Source organism: Drosophila subobscura, chromosome O, assembly GCF_008121235.1.
Source record: "Drosophila subobscura isolate 14011-0131.10 chromosome O, UCBerk_Dsub_1.0, whole genome shotgun sequence".
Taxonomy (NCBI): Eukaryota; Metazoa; Arthropoda; class Insecta; order Diptera; family Drosophilidae; genus Drosophila; species Drosophila subobscura.
Window position 1 is genome coordinate 9,020,938 of NC_048533.1, and position 26,603 is coordinate 9,047,540.

Genomic DNA, 26,603 nt, shown 5'->3' on the forward strand with positions numbered 1-26,603 from the left:
GTGTAAATTACAGTTAAATGCTAAATTGCAAAATAATTCTAAATAAGAGTACAGAATATACGATTACGACTTAGGTTTCTTGCAAGCAAAATAAAATACATTTGTGTGCATTTTGTAGAAAATCATAAAAACTTATTGTGGAATTATTTTTTTGTTTTGTGTGCGTAACGTAACCGAACGATGAAGCTACCGTTAAAGCGCTTTCGTTATCGCCCAAATATCGATATCTTCGTAGTTGTTATCATACTGTTTATTTACCGGCAAGCCATGTCTAGGCCTTGCTCTTTTTCTTTAATATGCTTTCTGTGTCTCGAACTACATTAAGTTTTAATTGAAATAGCGCCAATTCTTCTTGTATATATTACTATGTATAATTACGAATCGATCAAAATTGATTTCAGCTTCTACATTCACTTCCACTCGCTCTTCTTCCTCGTCGTCTCTTTACAATTGCAATAAAAGTTGCGTATAAAAAATTTATGCTACCATTTGTTTTTTTGTTTTTGTGTAAGACTTAAGTTTCATTTGTTACGTTTACGTTATTAATTGCAATCTTTGCTTTCGTCTTAAATGCGTTTTTTGCGAATATGTAAGGTCGGGTATGTCTCGTGTTTTGTTTCCAATGAAGCCCATCCTCTCCATCCTTCCATCAAATACTATACTTTCCGTTCGTTGCCTTGCCTAATAATAATACTCATATTTAAGCTAAACTAAGAAAATCAAGTAAATTTTCGTTAAATCTGTTAAGCTCTTTCAAAATCATGAATGGGATTTCGTTTCGTATATAAAATTTTATCTATGAACCGATCTGCAGCAGCAGTCGCACTCGCAGTCGATTTTGGCTACTAATATCAGAATAGCAAGTAAAAGAAAAATCCCTACTAAGAATTCTACACACAACTAAGGAAAGCTAACCAAAGATCCTCAACTATACCCTTTTCATTCTTGCAGAGAGAGAAATAGGTTTTGGAGGTTTGGGAAAGAGCTTCTACTTCAAGTAAATTGAACTAAGCAAAAAACTGATGCCAAACAGAACTACATATGTATATATGCATTTCGGTGCTTAGGTGCTGATCGATTACTTTCTTTCGTTACTCTTTTGGCATTGCTCGTAATTTCCCGCTGGGACTAGGTTTTAGTGTATGGATACCACATCTACATATGTATGTATACTCTCTTCAAGGATATTCTTTTTAAATATGTTGGTTTTTGTTTTATAGCTTTGACACACACATTACTGATATCAAAACAGCTGCTCCCATCATCTATATGGTTCAGTTTAGAATAGTATTACAATTCCTGCTCTATTTAGTATGGAACTACATTATCCTGTTTGTGCGTATGGCAAATTTGATCGAGAAGAGGAACAGGTGTTGTCTAATTTAAATTGTTTTGTCGTTAGTCTTATTTTTGTACTAATTAAAATGGAATATCGAACAAATTTTACAATCAATCGAACACTGTGCGAATATCAGCTAGTACGAATAGTACACACAGATGTGTGTATGCATGTTAGTTCTCTCTAATCTCTGTAACTATAGCTATATCTGATATCTGTGTTTTCTATGGGAAAGACATGAATTTATAGATAATTTTGTTGTTTGTTTGTTTTCTGGTGTTGGTGTGGTTGTCGCTTTGCTGCTGCGCTAGCTCTAGTCCTAATGGCACTTGTTACACTCACTTCTCCACTTGCTCTATCTCAAGCTTCTTTCCTCGATATTTTTTATATTTTTTTTTTTTTTCTAATTTACAACAAGTATTGCAATAGGGTTTTAATGTGTGTGTGTGTGGTTTTGGAGTTTTGTTTTCACTTAGAGGCTACGACGAATTTTATGTAGAATTGCATAATGCAGATTTGATAAAATCGCTTAAATCACAATTATGTATATATACGGGTATATCAATATTAATCCAACTTATGTCCAGAACATTTAATAATACAATATCTATATCATATGTGTGTGTGCTCCTTTGTGTGACTGTGTGTGGTCACATACATTTTTACAATGTACGAAATAAGCTAGTTTTTTGCCATAGGACAATCTAATCTAAGCGATAACTGCTCCCCCGCTTTCCGCCTTTCTGCATGCGAGAGAGAGAGAGCGACGACGAAGACTTCCCATGGCGCGTTCACGGAGATGGTTTCCTCTTGCCTGTCACACGTGCTGCTGCTGCTGCAAGAGAGAACGAGAGAAAAGAGATAGTATCAATATTTGTGGGCTGCCAACTTGTTAAAGTAACAGTACAGTACAGTTAAAGTCAACAATTGGGGCATAATTAACATTTCGACCTCTAATAATTGCCATCACCCTGAACAAACCCTCGTGTAGGATGTACGCATATCGTGTACACATTCCTATGTATTGGTAACCAGCCACGTAAAATGTATTAATCATACAACTTGTTCTTGTTATCAGCGAGAGACCCTGCTTATCAGTTCTTAACAGGGGAACAGTGATATTAACAGCTGATTAGGTGTACTGGGGCAAAAAAGAATTTGTTAAATATAGACCGCTCTTCGCTCATTGGGGGAGGCCGTTTGTAAGTGGGGTTTGGTTGGAGGTCAGGTGCGACTGCATAATATAATTAATAATGCATTATCAGTGGGGTTTTATGGCCCTCAAGCCCCACCATTCTAGCATGCGATATCTGCATCATTTTTTGGTACCATTTGACCAGTTTTGTATGTCTGCTGTGTTTTATGTTCGTAGTGCGCCGCATATAAATCGGAAAGATAGTAGAAATAGACAGAGAGAGAGAGAGAGAGAATTGTGTGGGGTATTGTTATGCCATGGGAGAGCAATGGGGAGTCAATTATCAGCGCAATAATTATTTATATTTATCAGCATGTGAAGCGCAACAGCAACAGCGCACCCGCTCAAAAAGTCACGCTTAAATTTCAATGAAACAACGTCCGACATATGTATGTATGTGTGTTTGTATCTGACTGGGGCCTGTGGCATTGTTCCGTCAGTTTTCCACACAATTTTCCATCGACAAATCAGAAACAAAACAAAAAAGAAAGGCAACAAGAGGGGCGCCCCAAACTCTTGATACTCTTACAGATCGGTCGTTCCGATTTTGATTTGAATGGAATACAAATAAGGTAAATAACAACAAAGCCTGATATTTTCTCAGAAACCATGAATAATCATATGACATAAATGAGATCGTAATTAAAGGTAATTAGAAAAGTAAAAATAAAGAATTTGGTGTTGATGCTGATCGAAAATGCTTCCCTTCCATCTTGGATGCATTGTGCTCATCAACATCATAATAGACCCTCTCCACTCTCTCTCTTGCAAGGGTATTTAAAACAACAGTTAACTGATAGTTGGCTTTGAATGCAAATGAGAGCATGCTCCAGATTTGATTGAAGCGACTAAAAGAAGTTCCATCCTATCATCTTCGCCAGTGTCATGTGGAGTGCATGTGTGGAGCCCATGTGGATTATACTACAAAACATAGCATCCAATGAGTCGCACAATAAAAATATGTACATACATATCTATATGTACATATGTATGTATGTATGTATGTGCATCGTAACTGTAATTGTGAATGCAGCGAATGCATGCATGCGAGAGCTCTCTGAGAATGTGTGCGAGTGTGGATGAGTATGCCGCTGCCAGACATTGGAAACACTGACAAAATACCAGTTTATAATGTCGCTGCAAATCATTACAATAAAACACAAGTTTTGCATTGTTTTCTTGCGTGAAAAAGAGTGGAGAGGGGGAAGGGGTATGACAAGCACCCCTGCCAGTAATGAAAAAAAGAGCCCTCTGAGTCCACACGCGTTGCGAAGCCCCGAAAAAATAATGAATGAATCATCTAAAATTCCGCATAGCTACACCAAAAACAACAAACAATGTGGTTCAATAAACGAAACACACACAAACACACTGGAGAAAACACAGAAACCTTTGCGCAAGGTGAAAAATTATCGTTTAGAAGCGCCATTCGAAATCGAACTAAATGTGAATGGGGTTTAGTCATTTCTGGCTGTCTGTTTGGGGCGTTTTGCTGGGAAAAATACATATGTATGTATGTACATATGTACATATACAAGACGTTTTGGCAGTCAGGAAGGGGTTTCAGAGACAAATGTATTCATACTAGAGCGGCTCTGCCTTTCGCTTACTAATGCACACAACACACATTTAGCACGAGTGGAAGTGTACTTTAACCCCTTAAGCATCTTGGAGCGGGGAGCGTGACATGCGGCGCCACCAGCAGGAGCAGGAGCCACAGGCACCACTCCCAAAGAACTGCAATATTCTTATTCATCTCGTTCTTTCTTTGCTTTTTTTCTTGGCATTCAAAAAACGCAATATCCGCATCTAAAATGAGCAAGAAGAAGTCGACAGATAATCGGCTACTGTGTGCCTCTCCCTCCCACTCCACTTGGGTAAGGCAAAACGGAAAGCAAAAGTAAACTAAACAAATAAAGAGCCTAGAGGAGATCCGGTAGAAAAAGAAGAGGAGGCATGAGCATGCAGACAACAGAGGAGCAGGAAAATAACTCTGGATAGGAGGGGGAAGAACTCTGTCTAAAGTGGGAGTGGGAGAGAGTATAAATAGCGCAGTAAAGTCGCGACGGTCGCCTTCTTCCCCCTCAGACAGCTACTGCTGCACAAGCAATTAAATTGAATAAGTGGGAGGGTGAGATCCGAAGACATGGAGAAAGACAGAAGACGGAGAAGGAGCAACGCAAACAGCCATCAGAATCACACTCTCATTCTTTGTGCTGCTCGCACACACACCCACACGATCACACGCACGGACTCTACTTCGACTCCACTTTCGCTCTTTCTTTAGTCTTGCTCGCTCTCTTCCTCTCTCATATTCTGCTCTGCGATTTATTTATTCTTATCATATGAATGTACATATTGAAATGCCACGAAAAATTGTTCTAAGAATTTGATAAATTCCGCACAAATTTGGACTTACAATAGCACTTATAGAGTGGTGTGATAAGCAAAAGAAAGAGACTTTCAGCTGAAACTGCGGAAGAGTGTGGGTGGTTTTTCTGTCTCTCTGCTGCATGTGTGTGTACATACAGTAAGCACACATATTATTCGTACACCACCATCACCCTAGTTTGAACACCTATAACTTGGCGTACGGTCTACGTAAACAGGTAAAGTTAATTTTGTATCAAAGATGAACATATCTACTATATGTTTATGAAAAAAGTTTCTAATTTTCTTCTATGGTATCCTTATAAAAATTAACTTAAGCAAAAAATACCTTTTTTTTCGCACATAAATTATTCGTACAGCCGTCCGATTCCTTAAGTAAAATGAAAATATTAAAGGTAAAATGAACAATACAAATTTTTGTTTGCTATATTTAGCCTTAATGATAACTAAAAGCCCTAGAAACAATCTTTCCCCCAAGCTATTGATGCCCCATGAATTAATAGTGACCCCCTCCACAGCAGTACCGGTTGCAATAGCTCCCTCGATGAAATGTTGGGCTTCCGTATTCTTTTTTACCAATTTTGCCACGCAGGCTTCATGAAACTCAAGTTTACTAACCGTAGTGAAAGTTTCAGCTAGTTGCAGTTTTAAATGAGCCAGATTTGATCCAAAAAAGATTACATTTTGTGTAATTTTTTGGGATGGGTCAAGTTTAACTTCGAATTATGACCAAACGGAATGACACATGGATGCCAATTGTCACTCAAAATAAAGTTTAATACACCCTTTTTCATATTTCTATTAAATAAGACCATTCGTAAAGCTCCAGTTAAAAAACAACACAGGTGAAAAACTAGGCACCCTCTAATGACCCATACGATTTTTTTCAAGATATGTTTGAATTAATTTTCCGGAAGACTTTTGGAGAAACCCATGGCCAGATTCATTTCTAGAGAATGAGAATGACTAGAGAGTCCATCTAAGACAGATTTTTGATTGGTTGGCCTTGCGAAAGTTCATTTAGCCCATGATGAGAAAATGGTGGTCCCTGCTGTATGGCATTTCGGAGGGTGCCTAGTGTTTCACCTGTGTTGTTTTTTAACTGGAGCTTTACGAATGGTCTTATTTAATAGAAATATGAAAAAGGGTGTATTAAACTTTATTTTGAGTGACAATTGGCATCCATGTGTCATTCCGTTTGGTCATAATTCGAAGTTAAACTTGACCCATCCCAAAAAATTACACAAAATGTAATCTTTTTTGGATCAAATCTGGCTCATTTAAAACTGCAACTAGCTGAAACTTTCACTACGGTTAGTAAACTTGAGTTTCATGAAGCCTGCGTGGCAAAATTGGTAAAAAAGAATACGGAAGCCCAACATTTCATCGAGGGAGCTATTGCAACCGGTACTGCTTGTGGAGGGGGTCACTATTAATTCATGGGGCATCAATAGCTTGGGGGAAAGATTGTTTCTAGGCTTTTTTAGTTATCATTAAGGCTAAATATAGCAAACAAAAATTTGTATTGTTCATTTTACCTTTAATATTTTCATTTTACTTAAGGAATCGGACGGCTGTACGAATAATTTATCCGAAAAAAAAAAAGGTATTTTTTGCTTAAGTTAATTTTTATAAGGATACCATAGAAGAAAATTAGAAACTTTTTTCATAAACATATAGTAGATATGTTCATCTTTGATACAAAATTAACTTTACCTGTTTACGTTGACCGTACGCCAAGTTATAGGTGTTCAAACTAGGGTGATGGTGGTGTACGAATAATATGTGTGCTTACTGTATGTGTCAGTGTGTGAATTAAAGTTTTTTGTATTATTATTATGTATGAATATTATTTTGGCCAGACAAAGCGATATTCCAAACAGGAAATGCGAACGAGCGTGTTAAATTGCGTACTTTGCCTTGTTTTTTGTTGTTGCAGTTGCCTCTGCTCTGCTGTCGCTGCTCTTCTTTCTTTGATTGTATTGTATTGTTTGTCATTTTTCAATGGGATTTCTTGCTCTTTCAGCAACAACCAAACTTCATACGTAATACGGTAGGCACACGAAAGAGATGACACTACACATGAGTGTACTCGTAAACTAACGGCTCATGCTTTCCTCTCCGGGATGAAGTAAATGCAAAAGCAATTTCGGAGAGTGTGCAACAGAGTGAGAGGGAGATGGCTGTTGGACTATGGAAAAAACGAAAACCTTTGGTGGTCGACCCTTTAAATACCCTTGATTGTGCGTTTCTATTTTCCACACTAACAAAGAAGGTCTGTCGGATAATCCGAACCGGATTAATCAACTGTTACACATGTATGCCAGATTAAATGCCAGATCTTTGGATGTGTTCATCATTTAAACCAGAAATCTGTCTTAAGAAGAACTTTTCTGCAGGGAAAGCATGTCCGCTTCTTTTCTTTGTTACAAACCTCTGGTAAACGTTTAGTACCCTCTGCATTTAGACCTCGTGCAAACTGTTCAACCTTGATCGAAGTTACCTTCGGTAATCTCCAGCTACTGATTAAACCTATCAAGATAGCCAACTATCGCTCTTTGGGCCTGCCCGTGCTCTTTTGACAACTTTCGAACAACGCACTTAAAACTAGCCCAACAACCAATAAACCGAAATGAAATGTTTCCTCATTTGTGGTATTGCGAAAAAAGGTTTCCAATGAAATGGAGATGGGCTCGCGCATGAATAATCCGAAAAACTAGGGTAAACATGTGTGGGAACCCAAGCTACCTGGGACAGGGGATTGTGATTGGGATTGGCACTGCGACTTACCTGTTTTCAACGGGGGAGTTCGCCAAGTCCTAGGTGCCGCTGCAGTTCCTGTTTTTCTATTTTACGGGGTTGCTTTACCACACTAAAAAGACTACGATCAGCATTCTGTTCCAGTTCCAGTTTCTTCCACACAAAATAAAATTTACATTGAAAACTCATTATACACAGGGGGGGCTGGTCCGGTGGCGCTTGGTGTCGGGATCAAGATTTGGTAGTGGGGTTTCGATCACGCATAAAGCAGCCTGGCCGCCCGATGATTGCACATTAACTATACGTTGCGTCGGAGCACCTTCTTGGCCGCCTTAATGTTGGGCACCAGGGCCTTAACCTCGCTGCAGTCGTTGAGGAAGGGATGGCTGAGCAGCTCGTCGGCGGTGGCCCGTCGATCGACCTCCACCTGGAGACAGCGATCGAGGAAGTCCTGCAGATTGGGGCTCAGCTTGTCCCAGCTCTTGACATCGGGCCGTCCGTTGGCAGCGATCAGGTAGAGGGCTCGCAGCGGTGTCTCGTATAGGTAGGGCGGCTGGCCCTCAATCATCTCGATGGCCATGATGCCAATTGACCAGATATCCACCTTCTTGCCGTACTTCTTCCGCGTAACGACCTCGGGCGCCATCCAGTAGGGGGTGCCAACCATCGTCTGGCGCTTCTCGTCTCCCTCGATATTGGCACAGAAGCCAAAGTCTGTCACTTTGACGCACCCGTCCATGCCGAGGAGCACGTTGTCCGACTTGATGTCGCGGTGGATGATGCCCTTCGCATGAAGGAAGCTAATGGCGTAGAGCACCTCGCGGCAGACGCAGGCGATCTGGCGCTCCTTCATCACAGTCTCGGTGACGACGTCGGTAAGTGGGCCGCCGTCCATGTACTCCATGACCACCCAGAGCTGGTCTTCGGGCTCCAGCAGATACGCGTCGAGGAAGTTCACCAGGTTTTTGTGATTGAAGTCCTTGAGCACCCGGATTTCGGTGAGTATGAGATCCTTCGAGGACTGGTTCTTCATGTCGATCGTCTTGACGGCCACCTGAGCATCGTTTGTCAGATCGCCGGCAATGAACACGATGCCGGAGGCACCCTTGCCCACCTCCAGGGTGGTCTTGTAGCGTTCCCGCGGATCCTCGGGATTGCAGATGGCTCTAAGTTCATCGTAGATCTCGGCATCGGTCTTCTGAGCCCGTTTCTCCTTGGACCGCCGCAGTATCGTCTCGTCGGGATTGTCGTCGGAGGCATCGACATGCTGGCCCTGCGCCGCCGGCTTGATGATGATGGTGTCTGTGTTGACCTTGTGGTGATCGTCATCCTCCCGCCTTAGGTCGGAGGAGCGCGAGAACTTCTGGGTGACTCGGGGCTTTGGCTTGATCTGTGGCTTGGGCGGCATCGTGTGCGTGGACTTTTTGGGCGGCACTGGCGGTGGCTCCTGTTGGCAGGTGGCTGGCGTTGCCCTCAGCGTTTCGCGGTGCTCCAGGTTGGATTTCAGCTCCTTGAACATCTCGTCGAGATGAGGGCCATGGCCCTCCAGGGGACCATGGGACTGCTGGCTGCTGTCGTTGATGCTGCTGCTGTTGCTGTTCCCCGTGGACGAGCCGCAGCCGCTGCTGGTCTCCGTTTCGGTGGTCGTGGAGCTGCCATCGTCATCCGACTTCTCCGGATCCTGGGACTTGTGCTTGTTCTTGTAGTTGACATAGTTCTCGATCTCCTTGGACTCCTCGTGGATGACGTCCTCAGTGATGAAGGGCTTAAACACCTCGGTTTCCTTCTTTTTGATCGAGTAGTTGTAGTACTTGACGGCATGGTAGGCGGCATCCGGATTCTTGTCCTGCTCGTCCCGTGTGATCTGTGAATTCATCAGCCGCACCCAGGGCGCTGGCAGACCCTCCAGGTCGCCCGTTTCCTGGTTGCGCGAGACATGGAAGTGCCGCTGGAAATTTGTGGGTGCACCGATCTCGGAGATCTGCTCCTTCTTCTTGAACCACTTGGCGAAACTCATGTTCGTGATGTTTTTCGGTTTGGGTTTTCTCTGTTCTGTCGGTTTTTCACTCTCTTTCGACTCTCGTTCTTCCTTTGTCTCTGGCAGAGACTTTGGAATTTTCTTCCAAACGCGATTAGTTACGCTCAGCTCGGGAAATTACTGTGTTTTGCTGCCGTATCGTAGGTAGTCAAGCAGCTCAGCTATTATCGCTCTCTTACTCGCTCCACCACTCACTGGCCCAGCCGTGAGTCATAAAAACAGGCACACGCACGCACACACTCGTTCTGTTCTGCTCGCGTGTAAATGAAAGAGTGCGTTTGTGTGGGTGAGTGAGAGCTCTTCTTATCTCTAACTGTAGTTGTAGTTGAGTTGCCTTCACCGTAGCTGTTTTTGTTGTTATTTCTTTTCTTGCAGACACACATAAAAAACGCAGCAAATTTTCACTTTTTATTGCCTGGCCACTTTCTTAATTATTACGATATTGCAGCCTTAATTCATACAGTAATCACAATTTTTCAATTACAATACACAAACACGGACGCGGACACGAACACGCACACACTCATCACGGGGAGTCGAGTCGGACACAAAAGGAGTGGCCGCCGTCTTGTTCTTTCAGTTGTTGTTCTTGTAAATTGGCAGTGCCGAGAAATCCTTTTGCTATATTCAACCATTCGTGTGGGCCATGGTTAAGCGGAACGAACAAAAGTCGCAGGGCAATCAATTAAAATTGTTTGAGAGCCGAGTTAAGCCCTGCTTTGTATGTAATTAAAAAAACTTTTTGATTGAAAAAATCGGCGCTGCAACTCGGCCTATTGCCAGTGTGACCGCGGAACTTGGTACAATTAAATATTAAATGCGATGCTTCATCGATAGTATCGCAAGTATCACAGATGTTACTTGCGACTACGTGCATTTTGGCAAGAATGTGCTTATCAAAGCAGTCTGTTGCCACACGATAGTTACGAAATATCGATAGCAGGCTGACAATAATAGGGGTGAGAGCGTGATGACGGTTAAAAATTTAAAATTTTGATTTCGTATCATTAATGAACCAGCAACAGACCGCTAGGACTCTCATTCTATATTCCGGGGGAAATTCTCCTGCCATGTTGTAAATAATCGGGATTGGAGTGCAAATGATTAAGCCTAGTGACTTCCTGAGGTGGTGTTTACAATGAGATTTGATTTTGGCTAGAGCGGATTTGGACAAGTTGCTGAAAGACGGGCAAGCGTATTCTTGTCTACTTCTGACAAAGGCCTTGTACACTATGAGCCCTCGCTTTGGGCTGATACCGTAATGGCATCCACTGAGTAGTCTTAGAAACGCACAGTTTCTGTTTGACTCCGAAATGGCCTGCTCGATGTGCACTGAGGCTGAGTTGTTCGCTGAAATTGTTCTGCCTAGATATTTGATCTGATCTACTTGCCTAATCTCGACTCCTTGGTGCTCAATGTTCAGCTCGGTTCTTCGAATGCTGAAGTGAATCACTTTGGATTTGGCTGGTGTAAGCCTGTTGCATCTTGCCTAAAAGCTGCCTAAAAGATGGCCAATTGCCATCGTTTATCTCCTGCAGTTCTGCGGTGTACAAGTTGAACAGAGTTGGACTGAGACAGCTGCCCTGACTAACTCCCCTGTTCACCTCGACCTCACTCTTGCCCTTGATGAGTAGAGCTTAGGAAGCTGGTAATCCAGGCAGTGTGATTCGGGTCGAACTTTAACTTTATCAATCCCTCTATAACTAAACACTGTGTATTGCAGTATTGTTCTTGTGTGTGGAGTCCTCCATACAAGCAGCAACAAATTCAAAAATAATTTTTAATACTTAGAAATCTGAACTGGGACTACAGAATACCGATATACTTGGCTCGGCATGGCCTTATCTATTATCAATTATCAATGTGCATAGCCACGCTCTGCCGCAGCTCTGCCGCTCACGTACACGCGTATTACAGTTATTCGTACCAATACCAATGTCCAATTCATTTCTTCGCAGAAAAAGGTCGCGTTCATTGTATGTGTGCTGAGCCTAGCCAGACCAACCCCCAACCCGTACTTTCCAACCACCCTCCGATTACCCATTACCCATATGCCATAAGCATTTGCAGATTTTATCACTAAGCAAACAACACATAGAGACTGCAAACTAAGATAAAACTGGCTGCCTAATCAGTTTAGTGGATCGGCTCCCATTGGCTTCGGCTCTTGGTGAGAGAGCCTTCGGCTGAGAGAATTTGGCGTTGGCTCTCTTGAACATTGAACCCAAAGCGACTCTCGCAAAAACAAAGTTTTGTTTCCTCTTCAAGTCTGCTTCGCAATTTCATGTGTGCGGTGACACATAAATATGTACATACATACATACATGATGGCAATGCGTGTATCCATTCTCGACTTCAATTTTTAGCGTTTGACGAGACGTTTGGCATTTTTCTGTTGTTCTGAGATCACATACCCTTTCTTTCAAACTTGCGACCTTATGAAGCAGCTTGCCCCAAATAAAAATAAATTGATTTTGTGTATCCCCTCTATGCTCATATATTTCTTAAGTACATTTAGGACGAAAGGGTTTAACGGTTATAAACATCTAAATATGTATACATATAACAACAATTGACTTGGCGTTGCAAATATTTTCCATTAGAGTATTCAGCGTACACTGTGTGAATAAACAGAGTTATAAGTGGAGTCATGGCAGCTGTGCCGAAAAAGAATTTATTTGTTTATCTTTTTCAAGTCGCTTTCGCAGTCTCGTGTGTGTCTATCTATGTTTATTCACACAGTGTACGCTGAATACTCTAATGGAAAATATTTGCAACGCCAAGTCAATTGTTGTTATATGTATACATATTTAGATGTTTATAACCGTTAAACCCTTTCGTCCTAAATGTACTTAAGAAATATATGAGCATAGAGGGGATACACAAAATCAATTTATTTTTATTTGGGGCAAGCTGCTTCATAAGGTCGCAAGTTTGAAAGAAAGGGTATGTGATCTCAGAACAACAGAAAAATGCCAAACGTCTCGTCAAACGCTAAAAATTGAAGTCGAGAATGGATACACGCATTGCCATCATGTATGTATGTATGTACATATTTATGTGTCACCGCACACATGAAATTGCGAAGCAGACTTGAAGAGGAAACAAAACTTTGTTTTTGCGAGAGTCGCTTTGGGTTCAATGTTCAAGAGAGCCAACGCCAAATTCTCTCAGCCGAAGGCTCTCTCACCAAGAGCCGAAGCCAATGGGAGCCGATCCACTATACTGATTAGGCAGCCAGTTTTATCTTAGTTTGCAGTCTCTATGTGTTGTTTGCTTAGTGATTTTATGCAATGATTTTAAATTTTAAATTATAATCATTTAAACCTTATTTTAGCAAATTTGTCAATTTTATCTTTCTACTGATATTCAATTTATATTTATTACTCTTCTTATTCCAAAATAAGCAGTTAATTCTTAATTGAAAATAAATAAATAATATAATAATAAAATAATAATAATAATATTATATATATTTTATTTCTTTGATATTTAGTTTTTATTAGTTTTTCAAATTCCCTTCGCAAAGCAAAAGAGCTTTAAAATTCCCTTAACGAAGCAAAAGAGCTTTCATGGTGAGAAATTTGTACCAAAAATTAAGGTGTCGACAACAGGTAAATACGTCACAAAAATACGTCACAAGGTAAATTTCACGGCGATTTTCATCCCCCGTGATGGAAAAGTTGCTTTGAAAAGTTTGTCCTTTTTTACCTACATGCCATACCTTGATTTCACAATGCCAAAGAGAGGATTAGGTCAGCGGAGAGAGCAATATATTTTCTTCTCTCTCCTCATTTTACCAAACAAAAATATACGTTCACACTTACAAAAACAAGCACCATTCTTCGACTTTGATGTTCAGTTTGATATTACCAGCTAGTTAGGATTCCCAGCGCTAAAACTATAGTTTTATCCGATTGATGAATCATCTCTGCATAAAATGTATAGTTTCCATGTCGACCAAGTAGGAGTGGGAATAGAATTTAACGTTAGTGACAATTTGTTGCTGGCCAACCAGAAGTGTGGTATGCTATTAATTAATATCGATGTAAACTCGATGTATTGGTAGTTTTCAGAAAAAAGTGTTTAATTCTAGTACACTTCAAGTCAAGAGTACGAGACCAGTTTATAGCATGATGTGTGAGCGAGAGATATAATATTCCTTAGGTTATATTTTTAGCCGATCTGTTGGGAGCAGAGCAGCATCATATATTAAAAGACGTCTCCATAGAAATGAGTACTCCGAGCGGTCTTCGATTATAATGGATGAGTTTCTTAAACATTTTGTATTGCGTTTTTGTTTAGAGGCTTCAGCGTATTCATACGCATAATATATTATTGTTTTATCTCATGCCACCTCGATGCTTCAGACTAGATTATCATTGCAGTGTAGTGGAGTACTACCAATCATATAGATAAATACACGATTATTTGATTGACTTAAGAATTCAATAAATGTGCAGCCCATCAAATACATGAAATATGTACATATATTTTAATAATCTTTTTCAACCTGAAACCAAACAAGTATTTAGATCATCCCTTCGATGGACTTTTAGACCCCTTGCCGCGATACCTATCGGTAACGCTTCTTAGGAGGAGGAACTTATCGGTAACGATCAAAAAGGCAATCAAAATGATGATAAATTCTATTTAAATTTTAAAAGTGCTCGAGGATTACTCGTCGTAAATGTCCTCCGCGGTGGCCGGAACAAAGAGTACGGGTCGTATCATCATGCGGGCCGTCGTCAAGGTATAATTACCGCTGCGCCAGTCTGCCCAGATGATACCCGAACCGCCCGATCCTGGATAGATCCCATTGAGGTTGCACTCCTGGCAACGATCGAACCACCAGCCGCTGCCAAAGCGCACGGCACAGGGCACACTGTCGCGCGGGCTCTGGTCGTTCCTGCGGTCGCAAGTGCTGAAATCCATCTTGTTGTGGTACTCCAGGGCATCGGGCATGGAACCCTGGTAGCCGTCGATAACCAACTGGTAGTTGTAGCTCTCACTGTCCAGCCGGAACACCGCGTACTCGCCCCAATCTCGCGCCCCCTCCTGATCCTCCAGCTCGATGCGCAGCATGTGATCGTCGCGATAGACAATCTTGTGTATAAATTCGTTGCCAAACCAGAAGTCCCGCTCCAAGCTACCGAACCCCGTACGGTACTCGTCCCAAGTGCGATTAAAGTTCTCCTGCTGCCGGTAGGGTCCGCGACTCTGTATCACCGTCCAGGCGGGACCATCCAAGGTGAAGGCGCAGAAGCGCTCATTGAAATCGCGGCCGACTTCGTTCAGTTCTGGCACTAGGAATTTATAGACGCCATCCCGTCGTGTGGCGTCCTCCAGCTCGTAGCAGTCAGCCTTGGCTGGTTGCATTGGATCTGCGGTGCATCGATTGTCAGGTGAGTGTCGGGGGATTCCTTTAGATATCAAATTACCGCTTACCCAGTTTCGGTAGTTCCTTTTTTTCGTGTTCCTCTGTTACATTTGCCACTGCCTCTGCTTTGTAGTCGACTAAAGTCTCATTTGAAGTAGTTTCCTGACATTCTGATGCATTGATTTTCGCTTCTATTCTACTGAGAATATCTGCGGCTCTCTCCTCACTTTGCAGCCGCTGAAGCAGCTGATTCATGCGCTGTGATAACTCCAACAGGGGATCCGGTGGCGACCTTCTTGGGGCATGCACATCGGCATCAGTGAGGAACAAAACCTTGCTTAGGACATGCCTCAGTGTAAACTCTAGATGAGTTAGTTTCAGCTGCTGTTTTTCCAGCAACTGCCTGATGCTTGGCTCCGATTTGGCAGTCAGCATTGTGGATCCACTATAGAAAGTACAGCTGAGGCCCAGCAGGAATACCAATGATATCTACCTCGAAAAAGTAAGCGCCTTAGAGGCTTTTTCGTCGAAGATCTTAGCTCTGTTCTTACCATCATCTCGTGGCGTTGTTCGATCGTCAACTGAGGGACCGAATAGAGTGGCGTACCCTCTGACACAGACACATGGTGACAATAATTACCACATCTGTTACCCCCCATAAATAATAATCATTAATGGAATAGAGCATATGAGAACACAATCTCTGGCTCGTAATTTTTACGAATATAGAGTTCTGTATTTCTGCTATCCTTAGTAAATCTTTCACATATTTTTCTTTGCTTTCTTCAAGTGTTTAACGAGAGGAAAAATAATTAGAATAAACATTTAAACGGCCATTTAACCGTTCTTGTTTATGTTTTTTTGTGTGTTTTGTTGTTTTTGTTTAATAACTACTAACGTTTAAAGTAGAAATGAAAACGACTAAGCGACTAAATACATTACATATACATTTTCGTGCTGCACTCAACTGCACCCCCACACATTTCTCTTCTCTATCGCTTCACTTTCGATTCTTCTCTTCCGATAATTTCTTTTTTACATAGGTTTGTCTCTTAACCAAATATGACGTAAAAGCAAGCTTAAGGGGGGTTTGATTGGGTTTGGTTGGTTTGGTTGTTGTGCCGGTGCGCGCGATTACATTTCATATCTTCTACTAAATATAAACCGCACTAACGGCATCTAATATATATATATATATATATATATATTTATGTGTGTGTGTGGGTTCTTTGTATATTATATATATATTTATAAGTTTATTTGTTTATATGTAGATTAGCTTAAATCTTTTATTCTTGAACGCACTGTGGGGCTTTTAGCCCAAGTGCCTGCCTGCTGCCTGCCTGTTGTCTTCTCGCCGATAAACCGAACGCACTCACCACCCACAAAGTTACACAAGAAAGTGTTGCATTTCGATTGACAGAGTGGTGGGTGTGTTCGATCCTTAATCGCAAAGTAGCTATAGCAGTCGCAATCGCCTCAGCATTATTATTGTTTAGATTATAGTTTACAGTTACACTTGGTTTTTTCTCTTTTAGTTTTTCTTTAGAATTATTCAGCTTATTCGCTATATTTTTGCTGCTTTTTATTTACAAGGTACACAACACCTTCTCTCTCTTAACGAGTTTTCTTTTCGCATTTCTTTCTTTCTCCTTTCTCCTCGCGGCGCATGTGTGTGTGTGTCGTAGAACTAAATAACTTAGAAGATTGTTAAAGAGTACGCCGTGCCATGCTGTCGGTCATCAGCCCAGCGGGTACGACAACAAAACGACGGCAAAACAAACAAATATAAATCTTTTAAAACAAGTTAAAATACTCGATCGCTCCATACCATCTCCTTTGTGTGTGTTTTTTGTGTTTAAAATTGATAAAACATCGTTTTCTTTGTTGTTGTTAAAATTATGAATTGGTAACGAGAGAGAGAGAAAGAATGAAAAGTTGTTTGCTTTGGATAATGGGTTGGCTTTTTAGAGACGCTTGCGGGATCCATCGCTGCGGGTCTTCCATTCAGGATCATTGGGATCATCGTCGCCAAACGGATCGTCGGCCATGTCCTCCTCCAGGGCCTCTTGGTCACCCAAATAGGCATCGATCGCAGAGTTGTAAAGATCATCATCACCATGCATTTCGTCGTCATCGAGCGGTGCCAAATGATGCTTGGGGTAGTCCTCCTCCAGCTCCTCCATCAGCATATCCTCAGGATCTGGGTCATAGTCCACGCCGTCTTCCATGTCATCTTCCACCTCCTCATCCATGCCACCATTGATCTTTGCTGCAGTCGCTGTGGCTGTTGACGCCGCAGCATCAGCAGCATCCGCCGTTTGGTGACCATTTAGCTGACCATTGAATTGTCCATTGACTAGCTTGGTCTTCGTCTTGCTGCTGCGGCGTTTGCTCTTTCCGGCGCTCGCTGATCCCCCATCGCCATTGGAGGATGTGGACTTGCTCTTGGTGCGCTTCACCTCAGGCTTCAGTACCTCATGCTTGGGCGGGGCATAGCGCTCGGACAGCATCTTCTGGTAGACGTCCTCGGACAGGGGAAAGGTCAGCGGCTCGAAGGGCGATGGCTCAACAAAAGTCTGTGTTTGGAAAATGTAAATGGTAAGAGCTTACCGCTCTTCTCTCTGACCTCTCGTACTTACATCTTTTATGTCCGGCGTGGCACTGCGGCGTTCCATCTGATCCTTAAGCTTGCTGGACGTGGTCCTTCGGCGTGCCTGAGGGCGTACCGTTGTCGCCACCATCTCCCCGTTATCGTTGAAACCCTCCAGTGGATGGGCCAACGGCGAGGGTATGCTCTCGTTGTCCCCCAATCCACCGGCACCACCACCAGCCAGATGTGGCGCTGGTGAGGCCGAATCCGGTGTATTGGCGCCACTCGATTCGGCGCGACTGTCCACCCGGCGATTAGCACGCGGTCGCGTGCTCCATGGAAACTTTAGATAAGTCTCGAAGCGTTGCCGCTCTTCGATCTGGGCAAGGTGATGTCGCCCAGCGTACGCCTCGTCGGAAGTGTCCTCATCCTCGTCGTCCTCCTCCGGGTCCAACTGTACGATTGGCGCAATCGATTGGCCGCCATTCGTCTTGGGTTTGTCGCCCTCTCCGCCCTTGGCCAGCTGTAATTTGGGCCGCTTGGCCATTGGTTCCACCGTGGCTATTCGGACGCCTTCAATCAAATGAGGTCTGCTCTTTTCTTCGACTCTTGTTGCACCAGCAGCAGCGGCAGTTTCAGTCGCGGCTTCTTCTTTTGTTGCTGTAGCCGTTGCCTTTGCAATTTTCCCATTGGGCCTGTGCTTCTTTTTCTTGAGACACTTTCTCTTAGCTCTGGCAGACTTTTTTCTGCTGGCTTTCGACTGAAGTATGTCCTTATAGTTGCTGGTGGAGGGCTGGTTGTCATTTTGATCGCTGGTGGAAGACTGGATGTCCTTCTTGTCGCTGGCGGAGGACTGGATGTCTTTTTGGTCGCTGAGTGTTGACGGAATGTCCTTTAGGCCGCTGGCTGTTGGCTGGATATCTTTTTTATTAGTCATAAATGATGACTGAATATCGTTCTCCAAGCCAACTGCTGACAGGATATCCTCATTCCTGACATTAGCTTCCGCCTGCACAGCCAGCACCTGGAGCACAGCCTTTTCTTTCTCTTTAACCTGCAACTGGGGGGGAACATTCTTCTTCTCACAAGCCTCCGCCTTCTCCTTTCTTATATTACCATTTACCAGTCCATTGTTATTGTTATTATTATTGTTAATATTGTGCTTGGTGTTCTGCTGTAACTTCTTCAAGCCATTCACCTTCGAAGGCTGCCCAGGCACCGACTGTGCCTGTGGCTTCTGTTCATTTGACGTTATACCAGCTGCCGCTGCTACCGCTGGCACAATGCCATTCCCGCCGGACTTAATCTCTGTTTGTGTTGGTAGTGGTGGTGCTGCGGCTGGTGCTGCTGCTGGTGCTGGCGCTGCTGTTGAATCATCGGTTGATGATGCTGCTGGTTCTGCGGGTGTCGTGTTATCAGTCTCGCTATCGACAACGCGCCATCTACACAAAAACAAGAGTGGAGATTTAAAACAAATGATTGCGTACCGAAAAGGAGACATGAGACATACTTGGGTGTGGGTATCTCTTTGTAGGGCAGTATCTCCACCTTCGTTTGAGCAGCAATACTATAGGGTATAACAATGTTATCAATATCATAAACGGGACGATGACGACGCTCTGTTGTTCTGAAAGGAATGGTTTTAAATGGCAGATCCTTTGCTATAGATAATTTATTCCTTACCTCTCCGTGCGTTGGTTGTGCGTGGGTGAGGCATGACGACTACGGCTACTATTTCTCAGATCTCCTCCTACTCCTACTCCGCTTTGATCGCTATACCCATTTAGATGGCTGTTGTTTGGTGCGTTGGAATTGCTGTTGCTGCTGCTGTTTTTTGTGGATGTGCGACGCCGCTTAGCGTCGCTGTTCGAGATCTGAGGTGCAGTTGCTGCTGAGGAGGGACTGAGGTGGCGCTGTCGTTGGCGTTGGCGAGAGTCGGGCCACGATATGCTCGAAGCGTTCATTCCAGTCGGTGGCTGCGTCTGCTGCCTCCTGCTCGCTGCATCCCCATATGATACGAGAGAAACGAAGGGCAATAATAAACAATTTGATGATGTTGCATATGGTGATTGGTGGTTGGTTGGTTGGTTGGTGTTTTGGAGGAAGGATCGGTGGTTTCGGTTCGGTTCGGTTCGGTTCAGTTTGTTGTGGATTCGTGTTGATAGTTTTGTTGTTGGTTTGGATGGAAAGAAACAAAAGAAGAGATGCAAAAGATTGTTGTTGTTGTATGTTAATAACAAATATCGAATGTTTGTCATGTTTACAATAATTTACTGTTGGCCACAAGTGGCGTTGTAGAAGGCGTAGAAGAAGTAGAAGTTGCTGTACCATTTCCGCTGTCCCCAAGACCCGTCGCCGCTGCTGCCGTTGTAGTGGCATCTTTATTTGAGTTTGAATTATTATTATTATTGTTATTGTTGTTACGCTCTTTGCGTCTTATATAGCGACGCTTGATCAAATCGCCGGGACGACGAGCAGCACTATTGCTAGCAGCAATGGCCTCGCGTTCCGCCCTATGAACACCCTTGACAACGGTCTTGGCCTGACAACGTGATACGCGTTGCTGCCAGTCCCCCTGCCGGCAAACGGCCTCAAAATGCACAGATTGAGTTACATCTAAGGAGGGTAAAAGCAAAGGATTATTCATGATTTTTTCACTAGTTCAAAATGTACTACTGCATACCCGTGTCAAAGCTGAGCACTGGATGATAGCCGGGATCGAGGAGCGCCACTCGATTTGCGGGCATCATCATTTCGGCCAACTCTCGCGGTGCTGTCGGATCTGGTCGTCCCGTGCACAGGGCACACGGTATCTGTGGCCACTGGCAGCCGCATTTGATGTTGCTCGGCCGTGCGGCCTTCTTGGAAATCGTGTGTATGCCCGTGGTCTGGAATAGGCTGCGCTTACGAAACTTGCTCAGCATCAGGGGACGGGCACGGCTGCATTGCCATTCGCTGGATGGTTCCTCCTTGTAACCATTCGCCGGCTGCTGCACCTGCATCGGCTCCAGCTCCACGGCGCCCTTTGCTTGAGTCAAATCTATATACATCTCACGATACTGGCGCTTCCTGCCCTCCAAATCTGCCATTTGTGAGCACAGCCAGGACCAGCGCAATGCAATATTTGCTCGATCTTTTGAGTATGTCCACACGGCACGACGGGCGCTAAAACATGCAAAATATGCAAATTAGTCGTGGGGGTTCAATGTTCATTTAGTAGCTCTACCTAATCGAAGTAGTCTGTTTTTTTTGCCTTTGCAAGATCGTTTTTTTTGTTGTTGTATAGATATTTAATATTTCTAAATTATTTTCCTAGCGCGCGCGTCTTAAATTCGTTCTGGCAGGACATTGATGAGTGGGTGAGCCGTAAACCCATTTAAATTGATGGAAAATATGAGGAATACGCTAAACTATGAAAAAGGTAAGCTATTTTAGGCTATTGTTGTTCTTTAAGAAGTCCTAATCGATCCTAAGCTTTCAAAGAGAAGGAGAATAGGAAAAGAGAATTCATAGATATTGAATGGAAATGATTAAATGATTCTCTTCAACGATAAGACCACATTAAAGGATGATAAACTCTTCCGCTTTTCATATTGGATCGCCTAACTCCAAGCAGCCTCTAAGCCTAATGTCTCCTAGAACTAATTTTCAACATCTAGTAGAACGTGTGACACGAACAAATTGAAACATTTACAATGGAGAAACTCGCACAGAAGCAATACCCAAAGGCAAGAGGATTACTTACATCGTCAGCGACTTCTGTTCGTTATTATTGTAGGTGACCATCTCGTCGGCAGACTCGCCGCCAGAGCTCGACTCTGTCGCATCCGAATCAATGGCATTCTGTATCTCCCGCATCTCATTGTGCAGCAGCCCAGAGACGTGGGTCAGCTCGTTGGTTATGTGTGTATCAAAGCAGGGTATAATCTCATGCAAACCGGGCGTTTTCTGTTCAATGACTGCCGCTGCTGCTCCTGCCATTGATGTGGATGCCGCTCCTGCTGATGTGTCCAGCTGATTCTTGCCACGACGTGCCTTGGCAGGCACGGCCGCTGCACAGCTGGCACTGTTGTACCATGTAGAGGATGGGGCCAAGGTAGCAGAACCACCGCTGGGCGTATGACAGATCTGCTGGTGCCGCGCAGCCGTTGCAATGCTGCGAAGGATGCTGGCCAATTGGTTGGCTGGCACTGGATGCTTCGTTTGATGTTCCCAAAAGTCCGGCCTCGGTCGCCCGGAGACGATCGACTGCACGGTGGTCTCCTGCTCACTGAGCGTGTCACTTCTCACGGGATTGGGTGTCTTGTGGGAGATGCGAGCGGCCCATTCCATAATCCCGACCACCTCCTCGCTGGTGTGGCTGCACATTTGGCGCGCCTGTAACTTCCGCATGCGCCGGAACAGATGCTCCATCTTTCGTGTGAGCATTTGTTGCTGCTGCTCGATTGATTTCTGACATTCCGCCATCGAGTCTGCTGTTGGGACATGCGAAGTGATGACGCCGCTGTGGCCGCCTATGGGATTCTGGGTGTACTGTGGCGTGAAGGATCGATGCGTGACCGCTGTCGCTTGTGGTGGCTCCTCCCACACCTCGCTAAAGAAGTTGAAATCACACATGTCCGGATTAATGTCCGGATTGATGACGTGATTGCCCTCAAACGTTTTCAGTGCCTTGAGGACCTCTTCGATGTCGGGATCCTCCAGCACAACGCCGGCTGTGGCATCTTTGAGGAAATTTGTGGAACTGGAAGTACTCTGAGGCGTCAACTGTGACGCATTCAATGCTGACGCAGCTGTGGAGTGCCTCTGACCCGGCAGCGGCGAAGCCAGAATACCAGGCAATGGCTCGGATCTTGGATCCTGTTGCACCTGTTGCCGGCTGGGCGTTGTGGGTGTGGCTGGAATCACAACCTCCACCTGCACCTGACCCTGCTCATGATCCAGCTGCACCGAAGGCAGCTCCACCAAAATTGTACTGGCATTGCCATCCAGCTGGCTGAGGCGCTCTGTAAAAACAGGAAAAGGAGAAGGAGCATTAGAGAGAAGGACTATAAAGGGAAAGGGCTCTCTAGTTTATCTTTTGGTTGCTCTTCTGGCTTACCCTCTATATTATCCGCATCGATCTTTGGCAGCTCCTCTACTGACGCAGTCGTCGCCGCTGGTTGCTCCAATTCCATCGACTGAATCAGATCGATTTGTGTCTCTGGCTCTGGCACACCCGTTGTGGATTCCCCTGTGACTGCTTCTGTTTCAACTTCAACTTCTACTTCAGCCACAGTTTCGGCTACTTCCACGGCTGTCTCTGCTCCTGTGAGTGCCACAGCGGATGGTGCTGGCTCCTTGCTAAGACTTACTTCGGGTAGGGTCTTGCGCAGACAGATTCCCGCCGAGATGGTCTCCACAAAGTCGCTGTTCAGATCTGCCAGCAGCTGTGCCGTGGAGTTGTCCTTGCTGGGGCGGCTACCACTACTATTGTTGTTGTTGTTGTGCTCGATGGTAGCCGCTGCAGGAGGCACGTCGGTGCTTGGAGGGGAATCGCTTTCTTGTGGAGCAGGCGATTCGCTTTCTTGTGGAGCAGGCGATTCGCTTTCAAGGAGCACCGTAGCACTGGTTGATGCCACATCGGCGTCGCTAATGGGTGGCACGCTTGCTCCTGTGGCGGCTTCTGCTTCTGCTTCTGCTTCTGCAACCACTGAACCTGTGCTCGTGGTTGTTGTTGTTGTTGTGTGTGGGGTTGGAGCTGTGCTTAGGCCCATTGGATCATTATTTTGTTGCTTGTTGCTGCTATTGTTGCCGCCGCTTAGTTTACGCTTATTGTTGCTGATTCTGCTCGATGGAACGCGTTGCGGGACGACTGCAGCCGCAGCTTTGGAAGCTGCTGCTGCTGCGGCGGCCGCCTCCTTGGAGGAACGCGTCACACGCGTTGTGGCCGTTGCCGGCGTGGGCGTCGCTGGTTTCTTCACCACCACCGATGGCGATGCTGCGCTTGTTAGCTTCTCCTTGGTACTTAATGGCTCGGCGGTGAGCGCTGGTGCCATAGTAGATTCGATGCCGTTGGCCAGTTCAGCTGCTTCTCCTGCTGCTTATCCTGTTGATGATGATGCATTCGCATCGGCTCCTCACGTCCCGAACGTTGCTGTAGGAGCAGCCAATGGCCTCGCAAGCCGTTTCCTGATTCGCTTTTGCTTTGATTTTGTTACCGGATCTTGCGTTGCAGGTACGTTCCGATTCGACGACAACTCGCTTTAGAAACAATTCAAATAATATTTTGTTATCCAAAATGGTTTTCAAAATTAAATATTTGTATGGAAAATGCAGAGCACACTTTGTGTTCTCTCCGTTTTGCTACGCTTACAAATACATCTAAAATCACACACACGCGCATACACTGGCAGAGCTTACTGCGTTAACTGTAAAATCATATTAAATCCTAATCAATTAACTGTTAAACAAAAAGCCGCTTACATTTTTTAATATAACCCATACATTTTATTATCTCAATAGCCGCCTCTCCTCCTCCCCCTCCGGCTATTGGGAGTACAAAATGTGTCTTTTTCCGGCGTGTTATGTACAAAATACCCACACCACTCTAGGGACACTCACACACATGCGAATAGTGAGAGAACAAATACTTGCAAGAGAGACAGAGAGAGATACTGGCGCGCGAGCGTGCGGACAGCAGCAGGCCAGGCAAGGCAGAATGCGCGCTATTGCTATTGCTCATTCACAATGATGCGCAATAAAAAAAAACTGTGTGGAAGAACTACAGACGCACACACATCTTTGCATACTGACGAAATCAGATTGCTTTCCAGATGAAAATCACAATTTTCCCTCAACTTTTCATCATGCTTGATAAACGTATTAGCAGATGCATTAAGTTCCTGCGCATGGTGCTGGCGATGCGGTTCTGGCTTCCACATTTTTATATAATTTCTTTTATTGAATTTTTTTGAGCCACAATTAGTGGGCAAACAGCACAGCACCTCGCGCCTTTACAACACGCACACACACACACGCAGACTCAAAAATATGCATGCACACGCAAACAAATACAAAGATGTGCTCGCGCTTATGAGTGTGTGTGTTGAGAGTCTAGAAATGTTCCACTATTTTCAGTTATTTACACAATCCAATTTTTCTTTTTTAAACAACTCACAATCACAAATTGCCTTACAAATGCTTAATTGGTTGTAATCTGTTTCGTTTGTTGCTGTTTGAAACGATTAGAATCCAGCGGAAAAAAGGGAGTAGAAAAACGTTTTCAGCGCGAAAGTATTGTCCAAGTACTCACACACACACAGCCACACACACATTCACCGACGGAAGCAGAAGCACGCAAGAATTGGTAAATTGCTTAAAATTTAGGTAGTATTTTTTTGTTGTACGCACAATTTAACCGTTTCGCAAGATGTACACACAATTTTTGGATTTTTTTCTTACACAATGGCGTGGTTCGCGCTTGGGGTTTTCCAATGTTCTCGCTTCACACAATTTTTTCATTTATTTTTTTTCATCGCTGCCTGCTACGCTTTTGGCACGACGTGTATCGAAGCTGTACTCGTTTGCGCCCTGGCAGAGCAAAGTACGCATGCCAAAACACCGGTCGTCCCGCTCTCACCTATACCGCGGCAATAGCAAATGCGTACGAGTAGTTTCGTGCGTGCGAGCGAGATGTCGTTTGAATCGAATACCTATCGGCACTTTTTGGGATATGGCAACGCTAACTATTTAACTACTTTAAAGGCAACCCTGTGGCGGTGTCTCTCGTTTTGTATTTGGTTTGTTTTTGTTACAATAAAATTGTTATTAATACATTGTTTTTGCATTTCTTTTAGGCGCCTCTTAGCTGTCTGACTGAAATTGCTGATTTGGGCTGAATCACTTCTGGATGACGAGAGAGGCCTATATGCTGTACATTTTTAAATCGAGTCTACTGAAGTATAGGATATTTAGGTGCATGCACTCACAACACATTTAATAGTTTAAGGAACTCTAAATAAACCGAAAATAAGATAAGTGTTGAGCTTGCAACGTGTTTTGGGATCTAGCGCTTGATGGAGAAGCCACTGAAAGTATAGTCGGGAATTTCCTTGGCGGCCGTAAATGTTGCCTTTTCGATAATGGACGATGGACTCCCTTTGGTCTCTAGCCAATGTTTCCTGCAAACAATTGGTGTCAGGACACTAAAGTTAGCCTCAGATAGGTAATACCAATCCAAAAAACCTGAATTACATTTCGTTTAGCTGGGGAAGCGGTGCCTCCAATTGTCCCTTAACCGTGTCATCTCTGGTGTTCATGCACCAACCTCTAACGCCCAGGGTGTTTGCCTGGCTCTCCGTGTACTAGATTAGGTGACATTCATCACGCTGATCAGTCAAGTGGCCAGATTAACCATAATTCACTTACCTTGCGGAAGAAAACACCTGAAATGGTAAGATAAATTAATTAGATCATGTCAGGCGGATATCTGGTGAAACCAGGTCGCGAGAAGTACCTTGTACACGTCCAAACACCTCGAAATCGCAGGCAAACAGAGGTTTGGCCACTGCAGATGCTGCCATTGTTGTTTTGTTTGAACTTATTTGGATATCGGATAAACAAATGCTGACTTGAAATGCCAGCAACGACAAAAATATAAAACTTACTACGGCAGAATTATAGTGCGGTGCCATAGTGACCGGCGTTGGCAGCTCTGTTCATTTTAACCCTTAGAGGGGCAGCAGTGCTCTATTCACTGTGACCTTTTCATTCTCTTTGCTAGTAGAGATAACATATCAGAAATGTGAGTTAAATGAATTATAATATGCATGTTAATAATTTACATTAATTACGCAAAGATAAGAGCTATCGTTTAAATACAGTTTTCTTGTTTGCTGGTCTAAGAAAAATAATTTTTAAAACCAA

The 26,603-nt window shown here is 43.9% G+C and overlaps 4 protein-coding genes and 1 long non-coding RNA gene across 10 annotated transcripts; 1 reads left to right on the top strand and 4 right to left on the bottom strand.

Annotated features, from left to right (window-relative positions):
• Window positions 1-290: 290 nt before the first annotated feature.
• Window positions 291-10,506, bottom strand: LOC117896090 (serine/threonine-protein kinase PAK 2). 2 transcript variants are annotated; one of them, XM_034804129.1, is made up of 2 exons: window positions 7,716-10,506; window positions 291-2,171 (listed from the first exon to the last, which is right to left on the bottom strand). In XM_034804129.1, the coding sequence occupies exon 1, from the start codon at window positions 9,700-9,702 to the stop codon at window positions 7,984-7,986; it is 1,719 nt and encodes a 572-aa protein (XP_034660020.1). In that variant the 5' UTR covers window positions 9,703-10,506; the 3' UTR covers window positions 291-2,171; window positions 7,716-7,983. The 2 variants fall into 2 exon arrangements, with proteins under 2 accessions (XP_034660020.1, XP_034660019.1); XM_034804128.1 differs by having other exon boundaries at window positions 291-2,174.
• Window positions 10,507-14,239: 3,733 nt separating this feature from the next.
• LOC117896102 (techylectin-5A) lies at window positions 14,240-15,695 on the bottom strand. The gene is made up of 3 exons (XM_034804154.1): window positions 15,655-15,695; window positions 15,172-15,592; window positions 14,240-15,107 (listed from the first exon to the last, which is right to left on the bottom strand). The coding sequence occupies exons 1-3, from the start codon at window positions 15,658-15,660 to the stop codon at window positions 14,401-14,403; spliced, it is 1,134 nt and encodes a 377-aa protein (XP_034660045.1). The 5' UTR covers window positions 15,661-15,695; the 3' UTR covers window positions 14,240-14,400.
• A 119-nt stretch (window positions 15,696-15,814) lies between these two features.
• Window positions 15,815-25,276, bottom strand: LOC117896076. 5 transcript variants are annotated; one of them, XM_034804107.1, is made up of 9 exons: window positions 25,140-25,276; window positions 22,798-23,939; window positions 21,442-22,702; window positions 20,380-20,861; window positions 19,971-20,312; window positions 19,380-19,695; window positions 19,207-19,323; window positions 17,746-19,138; window positions 15,815-17,682 (listed from the first exon to the last, which is right to left on the bottom strand). In XM_034804107.1, the coding sequence occupies exons 2-9, from the start codon at window positions 23,732-23,734 to the stop codon at window positions 17,071-17,073; spliced, it is 5,460 nt and encodes a 1,819-aa protein (XP_034659998.1). In that variant the 5' UTR covers window positions 23,735-23,939; window positions 25,140-25,276; the 3' UTR covers window positions 15,815-17,070. The 5 variants fall into 5 exon arrangements, with proteins under 5 accessions (XP_034659998.1, XP_034659999.1, XP_034659997.1 ...); XM_034804108.1 differs by having other exon boundaries at window positions 20,025-20,312; window positions 25,089-25,246; XM_034804106.1 differs by having other exon boundaries at window positions 25,089-25,246.
• On the top strand, window positions 24,010-25,730 carry LOC117896118. The gene is made up of 3 exons (XR_004648999.1): window positions 24,010-25,044; window positions 25,252-25,470; window positions 25,535-25,730. It is a non-coding gene; the product is annotated as an uncharacterized LOC117896118 (long non-coding RNA).
• On the bottom strand, window positions 25,427-26,381 carry LOC117896112 (acylphosphatase-2-like). The gene is made up of 4 exons (XM_034804166.1): window positions 26,194-26,381; window positions 26,106-26,122; window positions 25,932-26,041; window positions 25,427-25,858 (listed from the first exon to the last, which is right to left on the bottom strand). The coding sequence occupies exons 1-4, from the start codon at window positions 26,369-26,371 to the stop codon at window positions 25,744-25,746; spliced, it is 420 nt and encodes a 139-aa protein (XP_034660057.1). The 5' UTR covers window positions 26,372-26,381; the 3' UTR covers window positions 25,427-25,743.
• Between the last annotated feature and the right edge of the window lie 222 nt (window positions 26,382-26,603).

Excerpts from the sequence above, each read along its gene's own strand:
- LOC117896090 (XM_034804129.1), bottom strand. The coding sequence starts at position 9,702 with ATGAGTTTCGCCAAGTGGTTCAAGAAGAAGGAGCAGATCTCCGAGATC.
- LOC117896102 (XM_034804154.1), bottom strand. Across the intron at positions 15,108-15,171 it reads AAAGGAACTACCGAAACTGG|ATCCAATGCAACCAGCCAAG; the intron begins GTAAGCGGTAAT and ends GATGCACCGCAG.
- LOC117896076 (XM_034804107.1), bottom strand. The coding sequence starts at position 23,734 with ATGGCACCAGCGCTCACCGCCGAGCCATTAAGTACCAAGGAGAAGCTA. Across the intron at positions 20,862-21,441 it reads GAACAGAAGTCGCTGACGAT|CGCCCGTCGTGCCGTGTGGA; the intron begins GTAAGTAATCCT and ends TGCATGTTTTAG. Across the intron at positions 19,696-19,970 it reads AACGCCACTTGTGGCCAACA|CGAGCAGGAGGCAGCAGACG; the intron begins GTAAATTATTGT and ends ATGGGGATGCAG.
- LOC117896112 (XM_034804166.1), bottom strand. The coding sequence starts at position 26,371 with ATGGCACCGCACTATAATTCTGCCGTAGTAAGTTTTATATTTTTGTCG. Across the intron at positions 25,859-25,931 it reads CTTCCCCAGCTAAACGAAAT|GAAACATTGGCTAGAGACCA; the intron begins GTAATTCAGGTT and ends AATTGTTTGCAG.